Genomic DNA, 27,441 nt, shown 5'->3' with positions numbered 1-27,441 from the left:
CCCCACCTAAGTAAAAGACCTAGATTTTATCTCAGGGGATTTTAAATCTGGTGACAACAATATGCATTTTTTTGTATATTTGTAGGAAAACCTCTAGATGTAACAACAGAAGCAAAGATTTTTCTGAATTTACAGTACTGCCATAAATGAATTTCCAACATTTTCCAAGAGGTAGCATTATAGCAGCAGATTGCATATTGTACTTAGAACACAGCTGATGGAGTATATCTGTTATAAGCATGGCTTCTGTGTATGTGCCCAACTGTCATAGCGGTTCAAATATAGGGGAAGAAAGCCCATAATTACATTTGCCCTAAAATGATTGGCTAACAAGAGATGCAATCCTAACACTCCAAATTTTTAATCCATATTTTAAAATATAGATAAGAGCTGATATATATGTCAAGGAATAGCCTAGGAAATCCTGTATTTACCTGTCAGCATGTAACTATGCATTTAATCAGTAGCCAGTATGGAAATTACAGAGTTTCCCCATCAAAAGATATGAGTTTAAATTTTAGTATTTGGCATGCATAGCAATATATTAAATGCTGTGCTTGACTAGAAAGTTTTGTGCAGTGGGATGGCCTTTTAACCTCCACAATATACATTTTATTTTTATTCCCTAGACTTGCACATGAAGTGCATATGTTCATATTTACTCAATTTGGAGATGGGTAAGATACAACCAACATAGCTCCATCTCCATGGCCATCTTTTATTTCATGCCACTTTCCTTTTTCCCGTCCAAAAATAAATCCATTCCTAATAAACAGCTATCATGTTTCACCCCATGTGTTTAATGGTACAAAATCTCTTACATAAAATATGTACAGCTCTTTGGAATACTTATTTATCTAGTAAATTAACAATATTGCATAGAGTTATTACTGTCTCTTAACTGTCCATTATAGAAACTAAATTCTACCTTCATTTTATTAATGCTTGTTTGCCTTTGGTTTCATTTAGGAAACCCCACCTGTTTCCTAATACTCAGAGCTGATTGCCTCTCAGTGAGCCATGTTCAGATCATCTTTTTCTCAAGAATACTGACCTGCATTCTTGACGTATCCCCCCCAGTTCCCATCTTACAGACCCTCTTAAGTAATAAAATGCATGCACTTCACTAACAGAGAATACTTTCCTATGTCTAAAGTTCTTCTTCACCTAGAAATTACCTTTGCTGTTATTAATAAGATCCCTTCTCACAGTTTTGGAGCATATAACTGGGTGAGTTGGATACATATCTCAGAATTTTCTTTTATCCCTCACTTCTCAGCTGACCTTGCACCACATTGAACTGCACACTTTATTCCTGCCATGCACTGTATAGTGTGCATTTCTAAGCAGGAAAAATGTGTGTTACTTGAAGCAAACAGTATGCATTATTTGATTCCCAGAAGACCCATTGATCTCTAAGGCTGAGTTATGCATGTCCTTGGAGTTTCTAATTTGTGAATCTCTGTTCTGCTTAATTTAAATAATAGATAATCCATTAATCAGTTCAGCAGAGTCATACAATTGCATTCCTTAATTATCTTTCAAAATTCCCTCAAAAGCTAACCAGTTAGCAATCAAAGTTAGGTTTTTTTCCTCAAAAACTTGAATTTTGTCCTTTGCCACCTATGCCTTTTTACTATCAAGTAAAGACGTACATTAAATTTCTAAATTTGGACACATTTATAATTTTTTATACTAATAAATTGTGCTTGAACAGTTTTTTTTCCCCACTCAGTGAGGGTACAAAAAGATACTAAACCAAACTTCTCACTAAGCCTGGTTACTTAAGATCGCATATAATTTTCTTTAAAGGTAGAATGTTATCCTGGTTTCCACATCAGTTAGGCATAGTGGAAAGAGCACACACCTTGGAATCAGACGTTGTTTCAAATCCTGGCTCTGTCAGTTTGTGACCTTAGCACAAAGTCACGTAATCTCACCACCTCAACTTCCCCATATGTAAAAATGGGGTGCTATTTACCATGTTTAGTAGTTTCAGAGTAAATGAATCAATACATATAAAGCACCAGCAAATAATGGGCAATTCAAAATGGTAGCTGCTACTACTGTTATTTGTCATTAGGCTAATATAACTTCTGAATACAGTTTTGATTATTTTGAAGTTCTGTGGTATTACCATGCAGCTGTTAAGTAACTGTGTCCTTCATATGCTTGCATGTCATTGGTGGATGAGAAATTATTACTCTAATATTTGAAAGTGTTTGGGGGTTCATCAAGATGAGAGGTATGATAAATATAAGATGCCATTGTTTTTACCTGTACTTTCTTCAGGGTATCCTGTCTTGGTAGTGAATGGAAGAGGGCCTGGTCCCTGGGGCAGTGCAGAAGGCACTTTCATCATCTCACTCACTGCAAATGTCATGTGAGGTTTCATGGAAGTATTAAGAGATCCAATTAAGAAGAATAGTTCTGAGTCTAAACCAGCCCAGAGTGGCTTCTCTAGGGGAAACTCCCTGCTCAGCTGGTACGTTTGTGTTTGTCATTAGGGACACCTTGTATCCCAGGTGCCTGCTTTGAGACATCTGCCTGTACTGGCTTCATGTTACACACAAATCCACATTTAATAACACTCCTGCTGTTATTTATAGGCTTAGTTATGTTAATCAGATTGTTTCACTGAATTCTTTCTCTTATTCTAGTGGCTGGTGGTTGTGGAAAGAGGAGGGGTTAGGATGGGAAGTTAAGTCTTAGTTTAAGGAAAGATTAGGTGTTATGCTATCATGCGTTGCTTTTCGCCTTTGTGCAGCCCTGAATCTGTGGAGGCTAGTCCAGCAGTTAATGAGAAGAGCGTGTATTCCACTCATAATTATGGGACCACTCAGAGGCATGGGTGTCGAGGACTGCCTTATGCTGTGAGTATGCATTTGTTTCTCTCCAGAGCAGTGATCTTCCTGGAGTGTAATCCATTCTTATACATTGTGACTTTCTTGAAATGTTTATATGCAGCATGACGAAGTTGCCCCTTTTGCACTTCCCTGCCTCCAGCGGACGTCTAGCCCTGCATCATTGTTCTTGTTTTTATGTCCCAGTTGACCTTGGCATTTTGTTTTATCACTTTCCTGGTTGAAGCCAAAAAACGAAGGGTACTACTTTCTTCTTTCTTTCCATATGTACCATACTTTAGGGGAGAGAGGGGCCAGTGTTTGGACACTGTTGATTTAAAAAATCTTATTTTCAGGATCATAATTACGGAGCCCCTCCTCCTCCGACACCTCCTGCTTCTCCCCCTGTCCAGACGATCATCCCTCGTTCTGACCTGAATGGCCTGCCGTCGCCCGTAGAGGAACGCTGTGGAGACAGCCCGAACTCTGAAGGAGAGACTGTTCCTACCTGGTGTCCTTGTGGTCTTTCTCAGGATGGCTTCCTTCTCAACTGTGACAAGTGCAGGTAAGATCATGTTCCATCTAAATTCAAGCCTGGGTTGCTGGGATTAGGGTGTCTTATTAGTAGGGAAAAGCTCAAAGTATTCTTTCTTGTGTTTGTTAATGTAGATGATTCCTTAGTGCTCCTTGGCTCGAATTCTCTGCACTAGGTGAGAATTACTGACAACAAGGAATGAGAGATTGATGTTAAAGCTATTGAATTTGATATGAAATTTAATGTCCTGGAAACATTTGGTAGGTGGGAGGGAAGGGGGTAGTATATGCAGAGACACTTCTCCCATGTGTGCAATGATGTACTGCATGCTGTTGGAAGGACTACTTTAAGTTTATTTTCCCTCTTTAGGGGAATGAGCAGGGGGAAGGTTATTAGACTTCATCGGCGGAAGCAGGACAACATATCAGGTGAGCTGAAGATGGGTTAGGCCTATATTTTAACATACGATATTTTGTGATTTAAATGTTTGTCTCAAAACCCCTCCTTCTAAGTTCCCATGGTCCCCACCTCTTTTCATGAGAAGACATAGAAGTCCTCTCAAGACCACTGTGTAATTTTCTTATTGTGAATTAAATGTATCCAGGAACAATATTTTAGCCCTGTAGCAATCAAAATATTCCTTATGAGCACACAAAAAAATTCCTTCTTCTATGTTAGACATTGAAGCAGAGCTAGGGAACTGAATTCAAGGGGAGAAATAGGTACAATGTAGAACAAGGTTTATATACTTAATGCCACTGATAAAGAAAGAATCTTCTTTTCATATGGAAGGTAGGTATTTATGTTGTTCTATAGATGATAAATAATAGATGTAGTAACTTACTGGATATGAGGTAGATCTAAAGAAATAAGCTGCTTCTAAAGCACTTTTGAGGCTGTTTGTACAACATGAACTATGGTACAACCTTTCTTCAGGTGGGGATAGCAGTGCAACAGAAAGCTGGGATGAGGAGCTTTCTCCTTCCACTGTGTTGTATACAGCAACACAACACACACCTACAAGCATCACCTTAACTGTTAGAAGAACCAAACCCAAGAAGCGGAAAAAGAGTCCAGAAAAGGGTCGTGCAGCACCAAAGACGAAGAAAATCAAGGTATGGAGGATAAAAGTCTCTTAAGTAGAAATAGCTAAAATTTTGGACCAAGAATGTACCAAAATTCTTTTGAGAAGTTGTGATCCAGATGTTTAAAGGGCCACTTTTGCTCTGCTTGCAAAAATCAGCTTATCTGTGTTATGAATATGTAAACCAACCTCTCTTCTGCCACTTCATACCATCACAACTGGCACAAAGTTTCTTCTACTCCAACCCCCATCCCAGGTATGAAATTCCAGCACCCCTGGCACGAGCCCATATATGCTGCAGCCTGCAGTCTAGGCTTCCATTGTCCTCATATTATCTGCCTGCCTCCTCAGTCCCAAAACGTAGTCTGAAGTTCTTGTCCTGGTAACATGCCCACCTCATGTCATTGGGTTGATTGTTTTTTCCTTGTTTGAAAAAAATTAGGAAACATCTCTTGAATGGTCTAGGCTTCGTCAGTGTCGTGGTCACTTTCCTGTATTCTCAGCTAAAAAGTCTCCAGGAGAAACCTCTTCTGTTTTGTGTTCTTTCTTCCCCATCACAGCAACTTTGTTGCTCCTAGGTGACTTGTCCACCCCTTGTTAAGGGGATTGGTCTTTGTTTCCTTCTTAATTTCAAAACTGGTAAATCTGCAACCTTACTTAACATTTTTATGTACTTTTTCATTTAGTGTCAAGGGTGCATATAGGACTTAAGTGATGCATGCTCTTCCCTGTTAATTACCTAGTTCCACTATGGAAAGTATTGGAATTAGCCTCAAAGGTCACTGGCCTTGAGCTACCCCTATTCTTGATAATAGTGCGGGGAAGTCCATTGTATTTTGTTACCTAGGAAAAAGGGGACAGACAAGAACACTAGTTGTTGCCTTAGTTTTACTCTCAGATAGGTATAACTGTCATTATTGGTACCAAGTTTTGTTTTGTTCTACTTGTTTTCCTCTTTGGGATAGGCATTTCGAGAGGGATCCCGGAAGTCCTTGCGGATGAAGGTAAGGGGTATTCTTCCCTGATGCTGTGTTTTACTTCATTGTGATCTTGCATTTTGGTCAGCTTCTTTCCTGACATTGATGGTCTGGGAATCTTGGACTCTGCTTTTCGTTAGTTTGTAATTGTTGCCATTCGGTTTTCATAGAGCCTTTCTCCAAAGTAGATTTTCTTGACCATTTTCTGAAATATTTTCCCTTTCTGTAATCAGCCTTCATTTATTGGTTTTTTCATTAGCTGCTTTTCTGGCGGGGGGTAAGTGACATTTTGCCTAACAAAATGAAGCTGATGTGTTCTGTCATTGTGATTGACCTCAACCTCAGGACTGAGATTTTTCTGGTTATACAGGATCTCTTGTGCACCCACTCTAGCACCATGTGGCCTTTAACCACCAGTTGGAAAGATAAATTTCATCTGTAGGAAATTAGTGCTATTGATAGGAATTACTCTGATTGGAATTACTCACTTTTGAACTGTTTTCTCCCGGCATATCTATTTGGTATAGGACTGATGATGCTAGTGTGTTTCTTTTCTTCAGTTATCAAATAAAAGAATTTATGAGGCCTGAATTTGGAGAGCAGTTGGAGAATAGAGAAATTACATGCAATGGTTTAAAAGGGCTTTTAGGTACTGGGTGATAAAAACAGTTTGCCCAAAGGAGATTTGATTATCCTGACTACTATCTTCCTTTACCTATGTATATATAGGAGGACAACATACCTCCCAAACTATTACTTATGGCTTCAAAGCATTTAATTAGAATTAAGATCTAGTTTAATTCTGTAAGTATAAATATCCCTAAATGTGTAAATGATATAAATATAGGATCTTTCCTGTTGACAGTTATATGGCATAAACATTAAAATCTTTTAGTGAGAATAAGCTTTATTAGGAATATATATATATATATGTATGGAGCACCAATATGACTGATGTTAACAAAGATCACAGGTGGCACTTTATCTAAAATTTGAAGGTCTCACCTTGCTTATACAGACTTGTACATTTCTGTAAAAGACATGGGAAGGGACGTAGAGCCCCAGAGCATCAGAATCCTGGGATGTCTTGGAACACAGTTATTTCTTTGCTAAATCTCTTGCCTGCAATAGGCTACATTTGCTTTAACTGTCCCTTTATTTTTGTCTCATTTGCTTAGAGAGGACCTTAAATAGACTTGTGGGGCAGTCATAGCCCTGATCCTGGTTGATGAGCCCTTTTTATTTTATCAGCTAACTGTTATAACTTGCCTCCAGAGATTCAAAGCCTTTTGAAAGCTATTGATGAGTCTCCCAGAAAACTACACATAAACCCCAAATATTTCTTGCAGTTGCAAGATATTGACAGATAACTCCAAAAGTGTGTTAAAATTTATACATTGAAAGTATACTGGTTAGTTTTATTTTGATTCTCGTATCAGAATTCTAATTTGAGTTACAAATTTTAGACTCAGAATTAATTATTAGTAAGAACTCCACCAAAGATTTCGTTGGGAGCCATAAGAATGGGAAGAATTTACCATTTGGGTTTTTAATCCCAAAGTCAAGAGCTTTCCTACTGGAGACTGCACAAAACCAGGGTTTCTCAGCCTCAACCCTGTTGACATTTTGAACCAAGTAATTCTTGGTTCTTGGGGGCACTGTCTTTTGCATTGTAAGCAGTTAAGCAGCATCCCTGGCATCTGCCCACTAGGGGCCAGTAACACACACACTCAGGTATGATAATTAAAAATGACTTCAGATGTTACCAAATGTCTCCTTAGGGGCAAAATCACCTCTGGTTGAGAACCACTGCTCTAAACCCACTGAGATGAGATCTCCAGGACCCAGAAGAATGGGACAACAGAGTAGACAGAGTTGTATTAGTGAACAACAGCTAATACTGTGCCAAAGGCTTCTAGTATACCTTGTCTAACAAGTCAGAAGTTTAGTGATCACTACTGGGTACTTAAACCTGAGAATACTGTTTGACCCCTGCTAATCCCCAGTCTTATAAGCACCCTTAAGTTTCAGGCTTTGCACTTTTCTTTTGCTCAGCTCCTACTGACACCTCAGGCAAGTAATATTCTGTTCTCAGTGTTTTGGCCTTAGGTGTTTCTTAGATCCCTTTGTTTATTGTTCAGTCTTTTCACCTCTAATGAGAAATGTGGAAAACAGTGGTTTTAACTTTTTCCTTCCATTTCCCTATTCCTTGGGGAAGGGATGATAGACAACAGTCAGTCAAAACTAGTGACACAAAAGTGAAAGGAAGCAATTGTTATAATATGCACAAATGTTTTCTACATTATTTATGGAAAGTATATTTAATTTTCTTACACCTGTTTTTGCAAGTTTAGTGTGGACATGGATTTGCAAGTAGCTTTGGTACTGTGATGTCTTTCCCTTCTAGTCCTCACTAGTATGACATCATCACTGTCAGTGTTTGTTTTGTTTTCTGGTGACACATTATGTCTTGAACACCATGGAGGAGAACATGCGTCAGACTTAAGCTGTGTCTCTAGCTCAAGCACATATAAAACTGTTTAGGATAATGATGCTGAGATTTAATACTCTCTTCTCAGTCCCCTCACCACTGAGGGCAGTGGTTTTCCTAGAGAAGAAAAGCAAAGTACCTCTCAGCATTTTCTACACTCCACCTTCCCACCCCCTCCCCCATCTCACCTCTTCAGAGTGTGGCTGTTTAAGCTGTTGAAAATAGAATGTTAGGAAGATAGACTCCAAAATGATAATTTTTTCTATGGAAGGCAAGACTCTGGGTTATTTATTTGTTTATTTGGGTCACATGTATTTTTAGAATGGACACATTGTATAATGAAAATCAGTTACACAGATATAAAAACGTTCTCCGGAGAGTACTAAAACACTACTAGTTTGAGCTGACAGACTCACGCAGATGTTTCAATAAGGATTGTAATTTAAGTGATGTGAGATTTTGAAATGTCCCTTCATTTTTATGAAGATTTTCTTACGAACCGTGATTCTTCTGATAAGAACAAAATTTATTTTTACGACTTAAAAATGGTCATAAAATCACAGTAATGGGATGGAACTACAATCCAGGTTAATTTCTCACTTTATAAATGAGGAAGCTGAGCTTTTGTAAGAAGTTGTTCAAGGCCTCACAGCTCATTGGTTATGAAACCATTACAGAAGCCAGATCACCTGACTCCCAGGCCATTACTCGTTTATGCCACACCAACTGCCAAGCAAAAAACTAATTTTCTTTGGAAACTCAGCCTGTTTTTCCCCCATTTTTATGTATGGACTCTCCTAACGTACCTGACCTTTGTTCTCTACAGAATTCTCCTTCTGAAGCACAGAATTTAGATGAGAATACAACTGAGGGATGGGAAAATCGAATAAGACTGTGGACTGATCAGTATGAAGAAGCTTTCACTAATCAGTACAGTGCAGATGTACAGAACGCCCTTGAACAACACCTACATTCTAGCAAGGAATTTGTGGGCAAACCTACTATTTTAGACACTATTAATAAGACTGAATTGGCCTGTAATAATACAGTTATTGGTTCCCAAATGCAGGTAAGGATCCAAGGGGTAAAGACTCTCTAAATAAGTAGTTAAAATTTTAAGAACCCAGGAAGAGGATGTACATTGGAGTTAGCATTTCTTTCAAATGTACAAGGCCTTAGAATAATGAATTAGCCAGCTGTTGAGTATCTTTAACTCAAAGCAGATGATAGTAACTGGAGACTGTCTTGACATGTATTTTTAAACTATCTCTATTAACTAAAAATAGAGAAATTAGGATAGAAAATTTTATACAGCTTTAGTAGAAATTATTAAGATTAATAGAAAGCTAAGCTTATTCTTTCTCATTCTTACATTCAACACAGAGGCACTAAAATCTTAATCATATATTTTTCTTTGATCTTTTCTTGCCTTTTGGGGTGGGTGACAGGTTCACTAGATGGAGCCTGTTTCTTAGAAATACTGAGCTTTTATCAAATTTAAAATTTTCTGACCATTGAGCTAAATTAATATATACAAATAAACCCTAAAAATATTGGTGCCTTTTCCTCAATTAGGAAATATTCTAAGTGTCTACTAAGCTGTTGTTGCTATTGTCTAACGTTTATACTCTGCTTTTATTCAGCTACAGTTGGGAAGAGTCACTCGTGTTCAAAAGCACCGAAAGATCCTAAGGGCTGCAAGAGATTTGGCTTTGGACACTCTTATAATAGAGTACCGAGGGAAAGTCATGTTACGACAACAATTTGAGGTCAATGGACATTTCTTCAAAAAGTAAGAATAACATACATTGAGCAGTGAGGGCTAAGGTGGGCTTGGCCTGAACCCTGTGGGTGTAAAGCCCATCCTGGTTGATAGAATACTCTTGGGGAAAAGATAGCTCAAATAAGCTCATGCCTGTCTGCTATTTGTGAAGAAGTGCAAATAAGTCTACAAATTGTTTAATATATAAAGTGGTGATGACTCCTTTCCAAGCCAAGCATTCCTTGCTTTGTGCTTGTTCTTTAATCAAAAGCAGACAAGCATGTGATGTTTTCCAAGTTTAGGCATTGCAAAGGACTGCTGCTTCTTCTGTCAGCATATGCTTCATGTTTGAAGTCATGGGGTGGCCTTTTTATGTGTGTTGAGAATTACAGGAATTTTAATTATATCCCTAGACCATACCCCTTTGTGCTCTTCTACTCAAAATTCAATGGTGTAGAGATGTGTGTGGATGCACGTACTTTCGGTAATGATGCTCGGTTCATCAGAAGATCATGTACACCAAATGCAGAGGTAAGATTTCTATAGCAACTTCTCTTTGTATGGAACCACCAATGGACAAGTTTACTGAAGTTCAAGCAGTCTGAAAACTTCACTCAGATTAAGGTCTGTAGATAATGGTTATGATCTTTCATTGTAAGAGATGAGAAACAAAAGTAGTAATGCTTTTATTCTGACAGGATGGAGGCAAGGAATGGATTTTCTTTAGCGAAGGCAGAAATGGAAAAAAGCAAGTTAGCATTTGTTAAAGAGAAAGGGCTAGATTGGATAAGAAGTCAATGAGGTTATATTAAAGAAATTGCCATATAATAGAAGATGTAATTTGGCCCAGACTAAGCTGTGCGGTTGCAGTTTTTTAGATTTTAGGCAGTAGTGTTGTAAGAGAGATTGTAGGCATTTCTAGAATTCATTAGTCTGTGCATAATCAGTGCAGCCACATCAAACGCAGCAAGAAAATCCGCAGAGCTTTTCTTACAGGCTAAGGAATTTTAATTCTCTGCTGCAGCTGAAAACAGCTTTAGGATGTAGAGCAGTGATCTTACCCTGATTTCTAACATCTCAGGGTTTCTCCATGTATTTCAAGAAGTATCATAAATTTTCGAACAATTACTGTGTAGTAGTTTCAAATGAAATTATAGAGTCAAATAACAGACTACCATAACTCTAATTGGGGAGAAATTATTCGGGTAAAAGGTTTTCTCCCTTTTCTGGAGTGTTCCTGGTCTTTATGATAAATCATCAACCATAAGCCTTGTTCATTTAGGTGAGACACATGATTGCAGATGGGATGATTCACCTGTGTATCTATGCTGTGTCTGCCATCACCAAGGATGCCGAGGTCACCATAGCATTTGATTATGAGTACAGTAACTGGTAAGACCTTCGAAACCTTTCCTAACGTGCATGGCCTTGTCTTACATATTAAGCTATTCTATTGTCTGTTTTTGTTCCTTGCCATTTCCTTCCCCTTTTTACCTGATCTTTTTATGAGTAATGCATTTTCTCCCTAGAAATTGTGAAGGGAAAGACAGACTTAGGGCATTTCTTTAGAGACAAAGGTACATAGTATGATACTGCTCACCAGTCTCCTAGGCAAGGATGTTACAGCTTATGCCTTTGTAGCAAGAATAGCAAAGAGGGTATGTATGAGACAGTCCTAGAAATTGCAGTAGCATCTGTTGTTATGTACAATGTACACAGCACCCGTACTGGGAGCCGTAGAGAATGAGAATTTGAAAATTCACCTCGTCCACTCAAACCATGTTATCTAACTATATGTAACAATACAGAGAAAGAGATATGGCACATCGTAGATGAATACGTGATGGGTTTTGTAAAATGGATACTTTTTCTCCCTTGATCCTTTTAGGCAAAAACGGTTATGTGGTAAATTGATGTTCGGCACAAGTACGAGAAGAAAAGCTATTAATAATAAGTAGGGAATCAGTAGGTAAAAGTGAGAATGTGGTGAAAGTAGACACAAGTTAAAAATGGACACTGCAGACTCTCTCACCGATTCACTGCCCACTAAAAAGCATAAAGATGGTGGGAGAATTGAATTTAGGGGAGGCTTTCTTTCATTTCCACGGACCGTATGTAGGGGAAGAGTTGGGGTTATGTAGAAAAACAGAGCATATTGAAAATACTCATAGGACTCGAATGTCTCTATTTAACTTAGTCAAAGATAATACGAGAGGAAATTACTATAGTAATATTTCAAGAGAATGAATGAATAGTATAACTGATTTTCACTTGGCCTGAGACAGAAACTTTTGGTTGTTTTTTTGGAGCAGTAATTATAAAGTGGACTGTGCATGTCACAAGGGGAACCGGAATTGCCCTATACAGAAAAGGAATCCCAATGCTGCAGAACCACCGCTCCCCCCTCCTCCAAGCCTACCCACCATTGGAGCAGAGACAAGACGGAGAAAAGCACGACGGAAAGAGCTAGAGATGGAGCAGCAGAATGAGGCTCCGGAAGAGGATAACAACCAGCAACCAGAACAAGTCCCTGAGAAAGTGACTGTATCCAGTGATCATGAGGTAATCTCCCCTGGTCAGAGGATGTTGCCATGGTGTTGGATCCTCTCCAGATGAAGAGGGTCCCAGGTTGCCACATAGTGTTTTATGTAGGAAGTCTACAGTAACACTTAATGCCGTTCATATCAAGGTGGTGAACATTCATTCATTCTCTCTTTTTTTTTTTTTTTTTAACAATGTTAAGAATATCCTTTCAGCTACTTTGCAGTTTTCAATCCAGAGAATGGGGCTTTTCATTTGTATTTATCATGTGGCTCCACATGAGTGACACTTTGTAAAGCACTAACAATAGTTTTTAGAGAGTTTTAAGCTACCAAAAGAAATAGAGATTGATTTTTCATAGAGTTCTAAGAGTACAGCTGAATATTGCCTCTATCTTAAAGGAAATAGACAATCCAGAAGAAAAAGCAGAAGAAGGGAAAGAAGAAGTTACAGATGACCAGGAGAACCCAGCTCATAGTAGGAGGGTGAGTACCTTCTAACATCCTTTTGTTCCTGCTGATTCCTGCTCCCTCTAGCAAGTGTACCCCTTCTCTTCTGAATTTGTGTCAGCTCATTTCTTTGACAAGATACTGTACTATCACCTGTAAGTTAGAATTTGGGCTTTTTCTATAAAAGAGATTTCATTATGGTTTTTTAATTTCTTTTCCTAGTGACTGTTATCTGATGATGGTCTTAGAGCTTTCTTACTAACAATCTGGTTTCCAAAAAACTGCCTGGTCAAAACAAAATATCTATGTTGGGGCTGCTTGCTCTAACTTAGGAATTTCCTAAGTTTGTGAGTTTTGATGTTTTTTTAAAAACCATTTCAGTCATATGGATTCAAAAATTCTAGTCTTTTGCTGAAACCAACCATGTTTATTTCTGTTCCTGAGAAGAAGTTCAAGTAGATCTACTTGGTTATTTTTGAACTCTGAAAATACAGAGAAAAATCGATTTTAATGGCTATTTTTCTTTTGTAGTAAAAAGTTCCAAGATCACTGACCTTTTTTGAAAAGTTCAGGTTTGACCTTGCCTTCCTTTACAACTCTTCAACGTTAAAAATGAAATATTTTAGTTTTTATCTCATGTTCTCCAAGACGCATGTCATCTTACTGGTAGTTTCTGTAAATGTCTGTACATTTCCATTAATAATACTTCTGAAAAGCTGTCCCCACCTCCTGGTTGAGGCTTCCTCTTATGCTAATGCTATTTCTTTCTAGACCCGGGAAGATAGGAAGGTCGAAGCCATCATGCATGCTTTTGAAAACTTAGAGAAAAGAAAGAAGCGACGGGATCAGCCCTTGGAACAAAGCACCTGTGACATGGAGATTACTACCACCACCCCAGAGGTTCCTGTGGGAGAAGAGACAAAAACTGAAACCCCTGAGTCGGAAGTTAGCAACTCTGCTTCAAACATTGCCATCCCAAGCACCCCACAGAGTGTTGGAGTGAACACTCGGAGGTCTTCCCAAGCAGGGGTAAGAGATGATAAGACTGCAGGGCTTAAACATCCTTATTTTTGCTAATGGTGATTATCTGTCTTTTGGAATGATTAAAATCAGCATTTTCAGCTTTGCCTTGTATTGCAGTACATAAGGCCATTTTCGTCAGCTGATTTCTGGGATTTAGGGAGACAGAATTTGATGACTAGACACTTTCACACTAGAATGGAACTTCATACTGTTTCCATCAGATAAACTGTTCGTGGTGAGTTCATAAAAATTATTCGGTGGGTCCAGCCCCATGGTGTCATGGTTAAGTTTGGCACACTCCTCTTTGGCAACCTGGGTTCACAGGTTCGGACCCCAGGCACAGACCTACACCACTCGTCAGCTATGCTGTGGCAGCAACCCACGTACAAAATAGAGCAAGATTGGCATGGATGTTAGCTCAGGGCACATCTTCCTCAGGAAAAAAAAAGTATTTGGTTTCTCTTCTGGCCTTTCTGCATAGCACTATTATGGACTGGACCTTTCCTTGATATGAAGGATTCTCGGGATAATTTTTCCCTTCCCTACCCTAGACATGAATTCTAAACCTTAAGCTAAAACCTCAGGATCTGGGAAAGAAACAAGGGAGAAATTATCTTTCCTGCTAAGAACCCTAAAATTAGGTGGCTACCTTCAGCTGACTTTTGACCTATTTTATAAATACTAGAAAAAGAAATAACTAACCAAGACATCTGAAGCCTCTGCAGCTGATTTAATTGTACAAATTTTTGTAAGGATTACGTTTGAAATAGTGTTTCTGAATACTCACTTTTTCACCAGTAAACATTCAGAATGCTTAAAGTGAATAGGAAACTGAATAGAATGTTCGCTCATAAGAACTTTCTGGTAAGCATTTCACTGTGCTGTTGTTGTAGGATGTTGCTGCAGAAAAACCAGTCCCCAAACCACCTCCAGCAAAGCCTTCTAGGCCCCGACCGAAGAGTCGAATTTCTCGGTACCGGACCAGTTCAGCCCAAAGACTAAAGCGTCAGAAGCAGGCCATTGCACAGCAGGCAGAGTTGTCACAAGCTGCCTTGGAAGAGGGAGGAAATAACAGCTCAGTAACTCCTACTGAAGCTGGAAGTATAGATAGTTCAGGAGAAAACAGGCAATTAACAGGGTCTGACCCAACTGTGGTATCAGTTACTGGATCCCATGTCAACCGTGCTGCATCTAAATACCCCAAAACCAAAAAGGTAAGACACAAATCCATCTTCATAAATCTAGTCTGCCAAGGGCTGCGTCTTAGTAAAGTGAGAGGACCTGTAATCCCCACAAAAAAACAAATAGTCTAAATATTATTAGATTGAAAGTTTTGGCAAATGCTTTGATGCAAGGGGCTGAAGCCATCCTACTACCTTTTTTTGTTCCCATAAGTTTTAGGCAGAGCTTAAGTTGCTCATGGCTGGAATTATTCCTCCCTTAGTGGTCACAGAGAGGGTGAAGGAAGGTATCCTTGCATTCTGAATGCCCAAGTCATACTCTCTGCATCTGCTATATCTCCTTTCCTAGTTTTTAGATGAGCTTTGTCTTCACGAGCTTCACTGCTGCCTCTGGCTTTTACATCTGCAGCATCAACTAATGATCTCTTTTTTACCTTAGTATCTAGTTACAGAATGGTTGAATGACAAAGCGGAGAAGCACGAATGCCCTGTTGAGTGCCCTTTACGTATCACCACGGACCCAACTGTACTGGCGACAACCCTGAACATGTTACCCGGTCTTATCCATTCCCCGTTAATTTGCACCACCCCCAAACACTACATTCGCTTTGGCTCACCCTTTATCCCTGAGAGGCGTCGAAGGCCCCTTCTGCCTGATGGCACATTCAGCTCCTGTAAAAAGGTATGTCTATGTGTATGTGAGTTTTTTTTTAATCTAGGCTGCCTGTAATTGTGACACATCTAACACATTCTCTAGATAGCCACTCTCTGTCCATGTGAGTTTGTAATGAGTTCACTGTTCAGCCACGAATACTGATGTGTCAAGAGTCAGTGGGATTAAGGTGGGATGTATACTGCATTTTTGGTGCTCAATTTGTGAGTATTCACTGTTGTCTTTTCTGAGAGCCCTAGAGGTTACTGAGTTGAGAGCGCACAGCATTTGATGACTGGATAAGGAGGGATGTTTTGTGTGTGCTCTTGTGGTATTGGTTAACATGTCCATTTGTGATTATTGTGTGAGATTGGGCCCCAGGTAATCTAGAACACTGTTGCATAAGTTAAAAATGATCAAATTGTGTTTTGAATTAATTTAATCACTATCATTTGAATGAGAGTAGAGGAAACGTCCTATTACAATTGGCATAATTCCCGTTCCTTGATCAAATGACAAGTTGGACTGTTTATTCCCTAGTGAATATAGAACCTACTATAAAATCCTCTCTTTCTGTGCCCCCATCTCCCCTCTCTCCTCTCTCTAGTTACATACTGTTTTTGGATCTAGTGGCAGTAGTGTTTGATGGTTGGTTGTTTTTGGAATGCTCTTTCTTAATTCTCAGAAGCTCTGCATATTTTCCAAAGGTGTCTCTCAGGAATAGATCACTCCCTCAGACCTATAATGTCATTTTTGTGTTTCTAGAAGTATAGGATACCCTTTCATTTGGTCTTCCTTTGAGGTAGAGTCTGTTCCCTGGAACATCCTTTTCTCTTATCCTCAGATCTGGATTCAGGCTGCCTTCCTCAGTGTCTGCCATTGCCCTCCTCCACTGGCATCACGTACATGAGGATGCTGCATGTAGATTATTTGATGTGATGAAGTCTCCAACTCCAGGCAGGTCTTCCCTGACTCCTCCAAACTTAAAGCTTTTCTCTTTCCCCAAAGAGCAGAAATTTCTTGGGGGGAGGGGGGGCATGAAAGATGAGCCAAAGTGGTGTGGGATATGGAGGGGAGGAGGGCAGCAGGGATCTGTGCACAAAGGAAGGGCACTACCACTGAACGAGCAGCATAGACTGAAGAAAGTCTTTTCCTAATCTCACATCTTACCTGAGTATTTACGTCACGTGCTGGTGTATTTGGGAGAAATTCCCAAGTAGAAAAACAAAAAAGTTTGACCATGAGATCTTTGCCAAAAGGGTTTGTAGATAATGCATGCAGTAACGTGAATAACTTCCAGGTGTCATAAATTTTTTGCAATGACAACTTTCCAAAGGAAGAAAGACTAAAAATTTGCCTAAGTGATAAAGGAGGATTGAGTGTTTGGGGATACTTTCTTATACCAAGTCACTTATTTTGGATCTTAGAAGTTATCTGAGAAGGAAAAAAATTGTTTGCCATTTAATGAGCATTATGATTAACCTTATTCTGTTGTAATTGGAGAGTTGTATTAACCCTGGTATGGCATGTAAAACTAATCTTCCTATTAGGTTTAGCTCAGCCCCTCATTAAGAGTAACAGCTCAAAATCTTAACTACATTTCCAGAGTAGTATTGCCCAATTAGAGAATGAGATGTGGTCTTTAGTTTGGAGGAGCAAGTCAAGAGATGGCTTAATATGTATATGTGAAAGCAGTTTTTTCCTTTTGTTCTATCTTTGGCTGGACATAGTACAGAACTTCTAAGGTGGTTAACTGTTAAAGAATTTTATCAAGTTAGATAGTAGATTCTCCTATTTTGGTCCTTTTAGAAGGGTAGACGTCATTTAGTACAGATTAATAGTGACATCTGAATTGTAAATAGTATGATCTAGCCCCTTAAAATGCCACCTTGAACATTCTGTTGCTGGGTTACAATCTTTTTATTCCCATCTTTTTCAACTAGCAGAGTACTGTGAAAATTAAAAAACGTGTAGGAATATAAATTCAAATCTGATAGAAAATCCATTTCTTAGAGCTCTTTTTAGTTGGTTATGGTTTAGGACTTGTGTCTGTGGCTCATCTTTGTATCTCCACTGGCAACAGATAGAAATCCCATTTCTCTCATATCCATGTTGTATTCTCCACGTGTCAGACCATCTTTAGTCTTGTTTATACAGGTTCTGTGCAGACACTTTTATCTGTATGTGTCATATCGGTCTTGAGGAAGTGTTCAGGCTATGCACTCTAAATTATCATAGTAAAATTATCTTACTAAAATGGGTCTTTTAAAGTTGTTTAAGTTTGGATCTGAATTGTTTAAGTTTAAATTACAGCTTTAATATTTGCTGTTAACATATCAAGATTATATTACAAAACAAGAATGTGACTTTTTACGGAGCAAAATTAATGAAATTGGGTCTTTTATCTAGAAATTGGACTCTACTTATCCTGGGTAGGGATGGCGGAGAGTTTTTTTTAGATTGGCTAGGAAGTATTCACCTCGTGCAGGACCTAAAAAGATTTCCGTGATTAAACAAAGTTGTAATAAATTTCTGAAAATCCCTCGGAGGAGAATAAGTTAACCAGATAGATGAGAAAAGCCATCCGTCCTCCATGAGATTAGTTAGAACAGAGTGTATTCCCAATAGGCCTACTGTTTCATATCTGATTAAAGGAGGTAAAGGCCTCGTAAGTTAAAGACAGCGTAAAGTTGCATATGTATATTTGCTCCCAGATTCTTAATTTGACAGAACATTTTATGAAGTCCTTGGGGTTTCTGAATTAAATTGAATTGTAGTTCTTACAAAGCACATTTCTTTCGTTGGATCTTACTTCACTTCTTGTTTTAGAATGGAAGCAGTGATAAGTGGCTGACACTCTTTTCAGGAGTGTCCCTCCTTGTTCTCTGTAAGTCTTCTCTAAACTTACCTTGTAGTAATATGTGTGGGGCATTTGGTCTCCTAGACTTCTTAGCAAACCGTCTTGACTGAAAATGAAACACTGTGCTTTGCATTGGTATTTGATTGTATACACCGGAGGGTTATTCATCTGTGTGTCTCTTTGCGTTACTTTGAAATTCACTTGAACAGGTTCTCACTGACCACATGTGCCTAGTATTGTACTACATGCTTTCTTCACACACATCATCTCGCTTAGCCTTCGTGACAACCCTGTGAAGCTGGGATTAGTAGCCTCAATTTACAGATCCAGAAGCTTTGGCTCAGAAGGGTTCAGTAAGTTGACCAGAGTTAGGTAGCTGATAAGAGGTGCAGCCAAGTTTCAACCCAGATCTTTAGACTCCAAAACCTAAATTACTTCCTTGCACTTTTCTCATAGTAATGGGACCGTTTAAAACATTTCTCTCTCCCATCTCTGAGCTTCCTAAAAAACTCTTTAATACAGAGTTTCAGAGAAGGAAGGAATGTTCTTTTGACTTTAATAACTATCTAGAACTTGAGGGATGGGAGTGTCTAAAGTTAATTTATTATCCATAGGGTTTGTTGGAACTTGTTAGATACAAACAAATGTTCACATTCTTTTTTATGGGCCCTAAAATACTACGTAGACATACGATAGGGCCAGGAGGAATGGGTTTGATCATGTTTGCTGTGTTTGACCTTATAGCTAATCATAGCAGCGTCTTACTCCTTAGAATGCCCCTGTCCTGGTTTTATTTTCCCTTTTTGTAGTCATCAGATCCAGAATGTAAATTCTTTTATGGGTGCATCTACTTGACACTGGAAATATAAGAAATTAACTTCTCTTGGAGGAAAGCACAGTGACCTCAAATGAGTCCTGTCATCTGCTCTGAAAAGAAAAACTGGTACTAAAGGTATCTGTGACAAAGGATTTTTCACTCATTTTGTCCTCCTGGCCCTAATTTCCCCCATCTATACTCTGAGTGCTTTGGACAAGGTGACCTCTGAAGTCTCTTGTAAGTTGTAAGGAGCTATGGTTCTGATAGTTCATCTTTACATCAATATTCTGTGTGTAAGAGAGTTCATTCTTGGTCTTATTTTGGCTTTTAGAGACCTGGTCATATCCTAAAATGTTTATGTGATTCAGTTGACTGCTGAGATCTCTTTTTTATATACTTACTTTTATCGCCTTATGTTTATGGTTTTATTTTTGTTTTCATTTGGCAGACCACAATGCCATTTACATGATGTAAAATTTTTCCTGGTGAAATTTTCCTCGCATTATTTCCCAAGAAATAATTATTTCCTAAGTTCCTAAGCGGGTAAATCTACTAGAATTGCTCTCTTTGGTGAAGAGAATATTTACTTACCTGTAATGCTTGTTCTCTAAAGGTGTAAAATTATAGTCACCTTTGCTCTTCCTACTTGGGGGAGGGTCTGACTCAGACATTGATGTTTATCAAAATTCGATCTGTCTCATGTCAGGGCAGGAGAGCCACAGAGTGGTGAGCATCCTACAACTGTGTATCTTAAGAGAACACAATTACAGGTAAGAAATTTTCTCTCTTCCACAGGATGATGCATAATCTTATCCTAATCTTTGCAGGCTTACTTTCTGACCTAAATTTTTTCCTCATCATTTTAGATTCCAATATAAAAAAAATGTGACTGCCTAGAGAGCTCTTTTTGACTTTTTCCCCTTTTTGATTTCTGCAGGTCATTTATTCTGGTGATTTGCATTTATCCATGCTTAATTTAACCAAACTGCTTGATAGGGAGAGAAAACTCAGGATGTTCCATCTGAGAGTAGACCTTTTGGAAGTATTTTGGTACCTGTAGTGAAGAGCGGTTTATTCTCATTCAGTGTCTTCCTATGAATCTTTTCTATTACCTCTTTAGATGTCCCCAGCACAGGGCAGACAACTCTTGAGATCTTTTATCTTCCTTCTAGGCATTTATTTTATGTACTAGTTTGATCCTATATGATCAGAGTCTCTCTTAAATAAATGCCAAGATTTCTTCCTTATCTCTTCCCATTTACCCCATTCTAAGCAGTGTGAAAAGTTGAATAATCATTTTTTATTGGGTTTGGTTTTTTGCTGAGATCTCAATATGTGTAATTCAGGATTTCTCAGTTTTGCCCAGTAGAAGGAATTGATGGGGCAGTATTCTAATATGCTGAAACACAAAACAAAAAACACTTGAGTGTGGAACTGAATGAGTGTGTTGGATTGCATCTCTCACCAGTTGATATGTAATGACCTGGTTAATGCATTTAAAATAGGTGTACTAAATAGTTTTAAATGATTATTGATAATTCCATGATTCTTTTCCCATTATAGCGCTGGATAAAGCAAGCCTTGGAAGAAGGGATGACTCAAACATCATCTGTACCCCAAGAGACTAGAACTCAGCACCTATACCAAAGTAATGAGAATAGTAACTCTTCTAGTATCTGCAAAGACAATGCAGGTGCGTATCTCAAACCGTTCTGAATACATGAGCAATGATTATTTCAGATCCACATAAAAAATTTCAGTATGAATACTTAAAAAGTCTGGTGCAAAAAAGAAATGGCATTGTTCTCTAAATAGTTACTTTACATCTGTCTTTACAGAGGAAGAGAAAGATCTCAAGTCAGGGATCAGTTTTCCCAGGACGACAAAGAAGGAACTAGACAGTGTACAGATAACAACAGAAATGGTTATAAAAAGGTTAGATACATTTAAAGTAGTAAGTTTAGGAAATCTATATCCATGTTTATAAAAGGGGAAAGAAGCAAGAAAGATGTGGGGCACTATTCAGGAAAGAATCAAAATTGTAGGTGATTGAGTTGGTGGGGGTGATTGAAGGGGCAGGAGATGAATGAAATAAATGAGAAGTTATTATGAATTGGTTGTTTTCAAAAGGACTTGCACAAACAGTTTAAAATTTTTTGGACGAGGTAGCCTTGAATCCATTTTAAAGTCCTCATGAGTTTTTAAACTAGAGGGTCATGAAAAGCATCTGCTCCTATTGGTTTTCACAGACTCTTACAGGATTTTTAATTGAATTACAGTTGAAAGCACTGGTGCGTGAACTTGTGATACCAGCTTAACTTGTTTTGGGACAGTCTTCTTACCAAAGTTTCTTCTGTCAGTATTAACTGAAAAGTTCTCTGTGATTTCTATGAGTTTATCGCTAAATGAGTTTTGTGAATATTATGCAAACAAAACAAAATAGCAAAATAAATTAGATGCTAAAGGTCATGTAAGGCTACAGCTAACATGATAATAGTTCAAGTTTTCCTGAAAACCACTTCATTGTTTCTATTCAGTGACTTGCTGAGTAAATATTAACGAAATTAAATTAAATAGGTTTGTACTAGTAGTATCTGCTTTCTATTAAGATTCTGTAAAATCTTGTATTTGGAAAAATCTAGGGTACTAAAAATGTATTCTTTCAAATTTTTTACTTAGTTTATTTTTCTTTCTCTAGATTGGATTATACCTTATAAGTTATTACATGTGTAACCTCAGGATAATAAAATCCCAGTGTAGAACATCTGGAAGATAAATGGTACCATGTATTTAAAATATTTTGTTCTCTCCTTCAGCAAAGATTAGGGAGATTTACTCAAATCAGATTAATAGAAAGAAATGCCGATACCAGATTCCTATCAATATTATCAATTTATTGGCAGCTTTTCTTTTTTTTTTGAACTTTTTTATCCCCCCCCCCCCCCCAAACTCCCCCAGTACATAGTTGTATATTTTAGTTGTGGGTCCTTCTGGTTGTGGCATGTTACGGTAAGCTGCCTCAGCGTGGCCTCATGAATGGTGCCATGTCCGCACCCAGGATCCTAACTGGTGAAACCCTGGGCCACCAAAGCAGAGCGCTCGAACTTAACCACTCGGCCACAGGGCCAGCCCCAATTGGCAGCTTTTGCAATATAGTGAGAATATAACTTAACTGAAGTCTATCTTGTATATACACATTTGCACATTTGTATTTGTGTATTAAGTGTGTATTTGAGGTTGGGAAGAGGAGGTCGTATAGCAGTTCATGTCCTGACTCGCAAAGACTCAGGAAAAGTGCCTTTTACTACGTGCCCTGGTTGGAATGGAATTAGGACTGTTAGTCACCAACCTTTATTGAACATCTGCTCTCATCTGTAGTAGTGAGAAACATGCAGAGGACACACCTTGCCCTTAAGGAACAACATAAACAGAAGGAAAATGTTTAATTAAAACCAAGCAGCAGTCAAATGAGTGACTTGGGATATTGCTAGACGTTAGTGTAAATCTTGAGGAATTATTTTAATTTGTTGGTTTAGTTTTGTTTTTTTCAAAAAGACCAAGGAGATGTTAAGAAAGACATGGGGCCCGCCTGGTGGCGTAATGGTTAACTTTGCACACTCCACTTCAGCGGCTCAGGGTTTGCAGGTTCAGATCCCAGGCACAGACCTATATACTATTCGTCAGGCCATGCTGTGATGGTGTCCCATATACAAAATGGAAGAAGATTGGCACAGATGTTAGCTCAGGGCCAATCTTCCTCACCAGAAAAGAAGAAGAAGAAATTAAAAACGAAAAAGAGAGAGAGTCCCACAGACCTGAATTTCAAAACCAGCTCTACTATTTACTAACTATAGATGTTGAGCAAGTTAGTAAACATCTCTGAGCCTCATCTGTAAAATGGGAATAGTAATATCTGTTTGTAGAGCTAATTTGAGATTAAATGATGTGTATAAAATGCTTAGTGCAGTATCAGACCCATAATAGGAATTATTACTTTCATTTTTCTACACAAAATACTCTTACTTGTCAAGTATTTATGGAGCACGTGTAGAAATTAGTCAAGTAATAGGATACATTAAAGATTCTAAGTTCCTAAAAGCTAAAGTTGTATAGAAATGAAAGGTATTACTACTATTCAGATAGAGGAGGACACAATGTTCATTATTTGTAAATAATGTAGAAATGTACCTAGGAGAGCCTGAATAATAGACTGAAAAACTTATTAATAAGAGTTTAATAAAACCTCTAGGTAGTACATATGCAGAAATTAAGTCTTTATGTACTAAGAAAATGAATGAAGAAAAATTTTTCATTCTCAAACTTAACAGAACTAAGAAACTGCTTAGGAATAACCTTAGTGGGACATGCGGTGCAAACCATTACTGAGAAAGTCGAGGAAATGAAGGGAAATTCTGTATTCCTTAATGGAAAGAAGAAATATAATCAGTATCTCTTTTTCTCCCTCTCTCTCTTTCTCTCCCTCTGGCTTCATATAGTTTCCATCAAACTAGTTCGTTTTTGGATTTTGGTTAAATGATCTTGAAGTTTATCTTAAAAAATAAACAGGAAAATAATTGAGAAAAAATTGAAAAAGAGTCATGATGAAGAAGTACTTTCCCTGGAAATATGACTGACTTCTAATATGAAGCTGGAAGCTAGTAATTAAATGACTATTATTACTATAATTACTATTATTACTAAATTACTATTATATATACTGATTAGTATAGTACTGGTGTGAGAATGGATGTATATATGGAACAGAATAGCCAGAAACAGGCCTTATATAAATGAAAGATTTGGTAAATTATTCTGAAATTTTTGCTTACTTGGAGGATTGAAAAGAATTAGATCCTTGCCAAAGCAAATTCTGTGCACATTCAAATATTTTTTTTAGAAAGTCAAACTTGAATGACGTTTCTCTGTCTGTATTGTCTCTGAACTAATAGAGGACAAATATATTGGGAGAAAGGATTAGCAGTAAAAATGACAGCGGTGTAATATCCATTCTAGCAATTTGGTAACATTAAAAATATGCTTTAAAAATATTCATACTCCTTAACCTAGTAGTAGTTGTTCTAGGTATCTGTTCTGCAGAAATAAGCACGGGCCAAAATTTCTGTAAAGTATTAGCTGTACAATTATTAATAATTGGAAAAATATACAGGATAAAAACAACCTGGATTTCAGCTGATAAAGGAATAGTAGAATTTGTGGTTTATTTTTATGTGCATAAACTTTTGATGGACTACTACACAGTGTCACTAAAATTTTTACTCATGATTCGTTTTATCAAATTAACCCCCCCAAAAAATAGCATAGTACTACTTTTAAATTAGATTTCAATGATCTGGATCTTGAATCTCTAAGAATATTAAGAGAATGGTATGTTACAACCAAATAAAATTTCTCCTGGGAATATAAGGGTGGTCCAATATTTGAAAATTATGCAGGCCAGATGGAAGAGGGGGAGTAATAGAAATCTGAATTTAATGCTATTTAATTAATTTAATCTAATAAAATAATGTACTTACAATTTTTTTTTAATATCTATCTGAAAATGGTTGCCAGTTATGCTTCATTGAAAGCATGGTTGAAAACTAGTTACATTAAACCTTAAAATGGGTTATCAAATTATCCCTCTAGTACTGTTATTTTTTAACACTAGAATTGTTAGCCAAAATGATTAGCAAAGAAAACTGAGATAAAAGTATTACTAAAGAGGATGTATGTGTTGTCATTGTGTACAAATAATATGCTTATCTATCTGGAAAAGCCAAGAGAATTAACTAAAAAACTGGTAGAGATCAATAGGGTAGCTTGGAACAAAAATGTATAAACATTTTCGTATATGTTAATAATATTTGGATAGCATAAAAGGAGAAATATGTCCAGTTCACAGTGCTAACAAAAAATAGAGAATACTGGTGAGTAAACTTAATTAGAAATGTGACAAATCTCTAGGAAGAGGGATATAAATGAAGACATGAGTAGCTGAACAATTGTGCCATGGTGCTGAATGAGAATTCTCCCCAAATTACTCATGAATTCAATACAACTCCAATCAAAATTCTAACTTTTTTTTGGTAGTATGAGCATGGTTGACACATCATTTCTGCAGTTCATTGTCATGAACCAGTATACTACAATAGCCAAAATATTTTGGAGAGCCAGAGTAGAATAACTGGAATTGCCCCAACACTTTTACTAAAATGGATGTCAATATTGATTCCGTTTGGACAACAAGGGTACAAAATAACATTCAGAACTAAACCCAGTATATGTCAGACTCTAATAGGATAAACGTATTTCAAATCAATGGAGAAATTATAATCTATAAGTATAAAAGATTTTGGAAGAATGTGCTAGCAATTTGACATGTGAAAAGGATAGATAATCACTACCTTATGCTAAAGTATGTTCTATTTGAGTTAAATTGAAAAATTGAAGATGGAGATAAAAGGAAAATAGGCCAGTATTTTTTATACTCTTGGGGTAAGGTGGCAGAGACAAATATGATGTCACAGGCAGAAAATCAAATTATTGATACATTTGACTAAATAAAAATATAAAACATTAAATAGCCAAAAAAGGCTATTAATAAAATTAAAAGGCAGTGAGCAACCTTGGAAAATATAATTGCTGCATTTCCAACAAAGGGTCATCATCCTTGTTATTTAAAGAGTCTTTACAGATGAAGAACTAGACCAACATGCCCATAGGATGCAGGCTAAAGGACATGCGCAGACAGTTCGCACAAGAATAAACAAAACTAGTGAGCCAAAGGACGTATTCTTTCATTTAACAATCCTACATCTACCAGTTTGTCCTCAAAAGTAAACAAGTGCAGAAATATGTAAGAGCAAGATTATTGGTCATTGAGACATATTTATAAAAGCAAAAAATTATACTTAAAGGGGTTAAATTTTGGTAATACGAATGCTATACAGCCATTAAAACTGAATTGTAGATTTCTCTTCATTGTCATGGAAAGATTTTTTACCGTGTATTTCTGAGTGAAAATAGTAGGTTATTAAGCAGTGTGATTTAGACAGGAGTCAGTAAGGCCGTGTCAAGAAAGAGTTCTAGATGAAAATACACCAGGGTTATTAGCAGTGCGTCAGTTTGTGGGTATGATTTCAAGGTATGTTTGTGTTTGAATATGTGGCTCTTTGTACAATCTTGGGAATTATTTGAGTAAAGGTGAAGAACCATAAAAGATGGATGGGTTTAACCACATAAAATTTGAAAGCTTGGTATGGCAAAAAGAAGAAGAAGAAAAATGAAACTTGAAAAAATAAATTGTAAATATAGTGCTATTAATAGAAAAAAGTAGGCAAATGACTACTGACCTGTAAACTTCGTAAGGGCAGACGTTAGGTCTGTTTTGTTGAATATGATATCATAAGTACTTAGTAGATACATTTTAAATGAATTGTAAGTTGATTTGTGGGTAAGAGAGTTCATCCATACTTTTTAACTTTTCCGCAGTGAACTTCATCACTTATATAATTGCTCTTAGTAAATACAGCGTTGGACCTACCAGTATAGTGGTCTTTTAAAAGATTCACTGTTTAAGACTTGAAATATATAAAAGGTATTCTAAATATAAGTCGTGAATCATGTTTGTTTGTTTTTTTTTTTTTATACCTAGGCAATTTTCAAAAGGAGAAAAGAAAAATAAGAAAGAAAACTTAGTATCTGGAACAAAAGGAAAATACGAATATTCTTCCAAACTAGGAAAATAAAAAATTCTCAGATATCAGAAAAGAAAATATGCATCTCCAGTATTTTTTGCATTTCTTCTTCCCTCTCCATTTCAGTGTCTGCTACACTAGCTCATTGCCTCAGAACTCTGTGCTAACTACTCCATTAACACTAAATAGTTTCCCAGTGTCCAGTCTTTTCTTAGCCATTGCTGCCGGAGTAATCTTCCTGAAGCATGGCTCTGTCCATGACCTAGTGTCCCAAAACTGCTTGAAGGCCTGGAATCAGCTCACTCCTTCCACCAAGCCTTGGGGGTGTAATTTAACCTCGTGATTAAGAATGCGGATGGGAGCCAGATTACATAGTCTTTATCTTTCTGCCCGTCAAATTCCTCATCTTGAAAATGGGGGCGATGATGATGATGATGATAGTAGTGCTGAATTTATAGAGTTGTTCAAATTAATTCACATGAAACGTCTAGTATAGTAGCTTGTGTATAATAATTGCTTAAAAGCCTAA

At 37.4% G+C, this 27,441-nt stretch overlaps 1 protein-coding gene across 28 annotated transcripts in view; it reads left to right on the top strand.

The window, feature by feature from the left end:
* Positions 1–27,441, top strand: part of SETD5 (SET domain containing 5) — a 76,313-nt gene that overhangs the window by 35,245 nt on the left and 13,627 nt on the right. For 4 of the 28 annotated variants that reach the window (XM_014857951.3, XM_014857947.3, XM_044754194.2 and 1 more), the window contains 16 exons: positions 2,293–2,485; positions 2,768–2,873; positions 3,200–3,408; positions 3,748–3,806; positions 4,315–4,493; positions 5,428–5,466; positions 8,757–8,999; positions 9,574–9,722; positions 10,106–10,223; positions 10,975–11,084; positions 12,005–12,254; positions 12,635–12,718; positions 13,454–13,711; positions 14,599–14,919; positions 15,326–15,568; positions 20,779–20,908. In XM_014857951.3, coding sequence (XP_014713437.1) covers positions 2,394–2,485; positions 2,768–2,873; positions 3,200–3,408; positions 3,748–3,806; positions 4,315–4,493; positions 5,428–5,466; positions 8,757–8,999; positions 9,574–9,722; positions 10,106–10,223; positions 10,975–11,084; positions 12,005–12,254; positions 12,635–12,718; positions 13,454–13,711; positions 14,599–14,919; positions 15,326–15,568; positions 20,779–20,908 — 2,590 coding nt within the window. In that variant the 5' untranslated portion in view covers positions 2,293–2,393. Of the gene's footprint in view, positions 1–629; positions 678–2,292; positions 2,486–2,767; positions 2,874–3,199; positions 3,409–3,512; positions 3,554–3,747; positions 3,807–4,314; positions 4,494–5,427; positions 5,467–8,756; positions 9,000–9,573; positions 9,723–10,105; positions 10,224–10,974; positions 11,085–12,004; positions 12,255–12,634; positions 12,719–13,453; positions 13,712–14,598; positions 14,920–15,325; positions 15,569–20,778; positions 20,909–27,441 lie in introns of all 28 variants that reach the window. The other 24 variants (XM_014857952.3, XM_070492669.1, XM_070492670.1 and 21 more) reach the window with 12 other exon arrangements.

This window comes from Equus asinus, chromosome 21, assembly GCF_041296235.1.
Source record: "Equus asinus isolate D_3611 breed Donkey chromosome 21, EquAss-T2T_v2, whole genome shotgun sequence".
NCBI classification, from domain to species: Eukaryota; Metazoa; Chordata; class Mammalia; order Perissodactyla; family Equidae; genus Equus; species Equus asinus.
The sequence above is the reverse complement of the archived record's forward strand: the minus strand, read 5'-3'. Positions and strand labels throughout refer to the sequence as shown.